This window comes from Humulus lupulus, chromosome 9 (assembly GCF_963169125.1).
Source record: "Humulus lupulus chromosome 9, drHumLupu1.1, whole genome shotgun sequence".
Taxonomy (NCBI): Eukaryota; Viridiplantae; Streptophyta; class Magnoliopsida; order Rosales; family Cannabaceae; genus Humulus; species Humulus lupulus.
Window position 1 is genome coordinate 163262918 of NC_084801.1, and position 5412 is coordinate 163268329.

At 25.4% G+C, this 5412-nt stretch overlaps 1 protein-coding gene across 1 annotated transcript; it reads left to right on the forward strand.

Annotated features, from left to right (window-relative positions):
- Positions 1 to 290: 290 nt before the first annotated feature.
- LOC133800889 (uncharacterized) lies at positions 291 to 4469 on the forward strand. The gene is made up of 2 exons (XM_062238991.1): positions 291 to 501; positions 4028 to 4469. Exons 1-2 carry the CDS (start codon positions 391 to 393, stop codon positions 4262 to 4264), a joined length of 348 nt encoding a protein of 115 aa, XP_062094975.1. The 5' UTR covers positions 291 to 390; the 3' UTR covers positions 4265 to 4469.
- The last annotated feature ends 943 nt before the right edge of the window (positions 4470 to 5412 follow it).

A 5412-nucleotide genomic window follows, 5' to 3' on the forward strand; every position in this document is an offset into this window, starting at 1 on the left:
ATAATATATAAAAAAAATGTGACCAAAATAAAAGATACTAGTATAAGTGTACAAGTCCTATTTAGACAAATGAAAAACTACGTTGACCAACGGATACAAAGAAAAGGAATGGGTTTGTGATATTCAATTCCAACCCAAGAAAGTTATATATGTCGGCTACCCTACACTGTCCACACACGTGTGAAAAACGTGTTTTGGGAACAATAATATGAATATAATTAAACCAACAACAACAACAATAATAATAATAATAATAGAAACTTGATCGATCAACTGCTATAAATACTCAACCTCATCAATATGATAAATATTGCAATAAATATTTTATTTATTTATTAAAAACAGATAGATCTAGCTAGAAAGAGAGAAAAGAAAGAAGAAGAAAAGAAGATGCCTTGCGTTTACATCTCTACGAACGTAAACTTAGAAGGAGTAGACACTGATTCCATCTTTTCCGAAGCCACCAAAGCTGTCTCTGCCATTATTGGAAAGCCTCAAAATGTAATAAATCTTTCCTTTATTATTATTATTATTATCTCATCTCTCACTTTTATTTTATTTCCATATAGATGAATCTGATCAAAGGGTATATATATGTATATATATATATATATACATCGATCCTTTGGTAAACTTCATCATCAAATGATTAAGCATACGTATAGTACAAGAGTTCTTATTCCTTTTATTTTCCTTCCACTACATATGATCAGAATAATTTGATTTTGTAGATATTTTTTGAAGAAATTAATATTCATACATGTATGTGTGTATATATATATTGTTTATATATACAAGTATGCTAATGTAACTAATTAATTTGAATCTTTCTCCCAAGTTTTATTTTTAACTAATAAGATAAAGTATATATCAATAATTAATGCATACTTAAAATTTTAATTTATGAAACTTTAAGAAAATATCTAATTCCCAAAAACTACAAACGCAGTACTACGAGCAAAAAAAAAAGTGTTTTTTTTTTAAATATCTAGCTGTTAATTAATATTCTTTCCAAACACATAATACTAATAAGGTTAATTCTCATTATTGGACTATAGCAGGGACGGACCCTAGAACAAAAATCAAGGGTGGACAACATATAAAATTTTATACAACTCAAAGCACAATATAAACAATATATTTTTACATAATTTTATAATAATATTATTACAAAGAAAATCATTAATTTATGTATATTATATAAACTTACTATATCTAGCTATATATTATATATATCCCTCTCTGATATATACATATACATATATATTTAAATCGTCGAGGTTGACAATTTGACTATAACTTATTATGTAGCTTTCTTATACCTATAAATATATATATATATATATATATATTTATATATTTACATATAAGAAAGAAATAAAATGAGGGTAGGCAATTGCCCACCCTACTTATAAGGTAAGTTGGTCCTTACACTATAATAGTGATTGTTTTTAAACAATACTTAAAGGTATTTTTAATTTTTTTTAGATAAATAAGTTGTAACTCTAATATTTTTTACATGAAAATGTATAATGTAGTTACAGGGAACATTTTACAAATTTTCAGGAAATTTCGACTAATATAAGTTTCCGAAATCAAAATTCAAATAGCTTATTGCACGCGTAATTGCTTCAATATTTATACATGCGTGCAATAGGTTACTGATTTCGGTATTTTAAATTATGCAGAATTTTCTGAAAATTTATGAGAGGTCTCATGTAACTATATTATATACCGCCATGTACAAAAAATAAAATAAAATTATAATTTATCTATATATCAAAAATACTAAAAATACTTATCCGTAGACACAAAAATTTTACAATAGTTTATAACATAAATGTATTACTTTTAAAAATACTACTACTTTCATTGCCCGCTTATATAGTACTTTTATATATAGATAGAGTTGATGCTCTACCATATGGTTTGGTTAGTGCCATTTTGGCCTCAATTGTTTGAAAAGAGAAAAAAAAAATATAATTATACTGCAATTAATCCCCCTATCGTCCTATATTAAATTAATATATTATAATTATACACCAGAAAAAGAAAAGGAAAAAAAAAAACATGATAAGATATGTTTCTTTTCTTCTTTTTTTTTTGATGAAAATGAGAGAGTTGTTTCTTAATTACACCTTTTTATGTTATTAGCCTTATTTGTACCAAAGTTGACCTTCAATATTAATATTTTGTTTTTTTTTATGAATATTTCATAGGACTCTTTTGTGAAAATGAACTATTTTTTAAAATCGCTTTGTATTCTGATCTAGTTTTGATAATTTTTTTGTAAAATCTTATCCGACACTCTAACTGGTCAAAAAATTCAGACAGTTAGTCAAAAATTTTAGATGGCTAAACGAAATTTTAAATAGAGACCACTTTGTAAAAAAATTTAAAACCAGGTCAGATTGCAAAATAACTTCAAAAAAAAATATCATTTTTACCTATTACTCATATTATATAATCATAAATAAAAGATTAAATTAATGATTTACAGATCTAATCTATACAAAGCCATTCTTTATTGTATTTTGCTGTCTGTTACGTACAGCATATAATTAATGTACTGTATATGAACGTTAAATTTTCGTTTATTATAGGCATGATTACCGGCTATGATGATAGGAAGAATATTGATGAGTCAATAATTGCATGCATGTATAGTCAATTTGTCTGTTTTTTAGTAAAAGAATATATATATATATATCTCCCGACACCTTGTATCCTGATGATTCAAGCTTTTTTAAATTGTTCTTTTTATTGTTTATTCAAATGTTTGTGTAGTTGCTTAGTTATTAAGAAAAAAATATTGGTTCTATAAGCATAACATACATTGTCTTCAGTTAATAACATGATATATTTGTTTATGAGAATTGCAAAGTGTGGGCCGGGCAGCTTAAGTTGTCAACAGTATTTGATGAGACATACTAATGAGGATAGACCCAAGTGAAAAAGTCAAAAATTCAAAAGGGCCAAATGATAAATAAAAAATTAGAAAAGTTCAAATTCATATTTTTCTAAATATTCAAAGACTATATTCAACAAATTACGAATAAATTTTTCTTTATAGAAAAAATTGGGGAGTCTTGCCCCCTTATAACCTCATTAGGTTCTTTTCTGCATGTTAATACTTATGTAATTTAATATTGAATCTCACCTATAGAATATAATATTGATTTGCATAAATCATAATATAAAGTGTTGGATAAATAAAGTATGAAATAACTGTTTTTTTTTAGATTTCATGGACACTATGTATATATATGATCATAACTATATATATTACATATGCTTAAACATTATTGTTATTAAATAATATATAAATCTGATAAATAAATTGATTAATTTGCACCATTACTTTTTTCGTTTTCACACATTTGCTATGTCAATCCATTTATAAGAAAATTTATACATAATTAATGTCATTAGTTTTCTTGAAACGTGGGTAGTGCGATAGCCAATAGGTTATAAAAATCGATTTTAATTTTTAAGGGTGGTTTCCTATTTTTTTATTGAGAATTTAAGTTCTATCCAACTACTTTTCTTTTTACGAATTTAAGCATCATATTCATGCATGCATGAGTTTTTAATAATTGTGAAGATATGATCCTATTTTGAGCCATTAGTTTGGTGTGAAGCACATTTCTTTATAAGAATTTAGATTATTTCCAATACAAATTGTCTATTCAATTTATTAAATTAATTAAATAAACATAATAATAATGAATATGTTAGTCATTAATGAGTATTTATTGTGCTATACGATATACTGGAGTAATAGTATGTGCACACAAAATATATGTACTAAAATATTACATAATATTTTTTTTCTTCGTACAACAAATCTCATCTAACTGTGTCTTAAATAAATTTGATTAGTTCAACATCATATAATATTTTAATGGATATCATTATTTAATGATTCTATATTTTGTAAAAAATATAACATAACTTTTACAAACATATATATATATATAAAATAGTATTAATCATTCTTCTTTTTTTTTTTGGTGAATATATATAGTTTGTGATGGTGATACTAAAGGGGTCAGTGAGCATATCATTCGGCGGGAACAAGGATCCAGCGGCGTACGCAGAGGTGGTATCGATGGGGGGCATCAACTCGGCGGTGAAGAAGGAGCTCATCACAAGTCTGGGCACTATTCTTCACTCCAAATTAAACATTCCACCACCTCGATTTTTCCTCAAGGTTTTCGACACTACAGCCGGACGTTCTCCTACTCACTACTCCAAATTATGATATATATATATATATCATGCACTCTTCAAAATTAGCAATAATTAATTAATAATATATCATATATGATATCATATCATATCATATTATATATAGTTGTATTAGCTTTTTTGTGGGCCTAACACCAATATTCTTAAGCACTGTACTGTTCTGGCCAGAAAATAATTTATAAGGAAATAAAACAAAGCTAATAAGACGAAGTTTTTCATGTTGCCATGTGTATGCGTGCTTATAATAATATATCTTCATATTATGAGCTTTTTAATTTCCATGCATATGTACACTTTGCTCTATATATCTTAATCAAAGTTTCACACACACACATCTACATACATAAATATATAGATATACATACATATATATATATATATATATATGCATGCATGCATGTGTCCACATAAGTCTAATTACTTAGGTTTACCATATTATAAAAGTCAAAATTAACTTAATATATTTTATCAGCATTGACTCTAAAGTGTGTTTCTAAGACATAGTAAAGTAATGTGGACACGATTATTTAATTTACTTTAAAAAAATATTGTGAAGCAATGTGATGTGAAACGATCTCCAATTAAATAGGTAAAAATATTGTTAAATTTAGCACAAAAAGTTAATAAATGATATATTTAACACAATTTTTATCCAATGCACATAGATGTAAAAATAATGATTTTTTTTATATTTAATATCAATAATAAATAAGATACTAAAAATAATAAATAATAGTAAATAAGATACCAAAAATAATAAATAATAGTTAAAAAATATAAAAAGTTAAATATTTATTGTTGATCCAAATTTGGATCATGCTATATAATCTGATCCAAATTTAGATCAAATTTTAGCATGTATTAAATTTGGCATATTTTTTAGTACACCATTAAAAATATTTTTCTTTGAATTGTGCAATGCATCATAAATTTCCCTCGGAGTCTCCTATAAATAATTTATCATTAACTAATAATAATATTATATTGTTGAGCACCACATATAAAATATTTATCAAAACATTACATACATTGTTATATGACAAGGGAAATTTGGGTAATTATGCAATAAATGGGGTCTCATAACAAAATTATCCTACCCACTATTGATAAGTCAATTTGGTCTTATTGTTTTCCTTAATTCCCACAATAGCACTGGCATTT

Bases quoted from the DNA above. Each gene is read 5' to 3' on its own strand.
- LOC133800889 (XM_062238991.1), top strand. From the start codon at position 391: ATGCCTTGCGTTTACATCTCTACGAACGTAAACTTAGAAGGAGTAGAC. The intron at 502-4,027 runs GTAATAAATCTT...GAATATATATAG, and splicing joins TTATTGGAAAGCCTCAAAAT to TTTGTGATGGTGATACTAAA.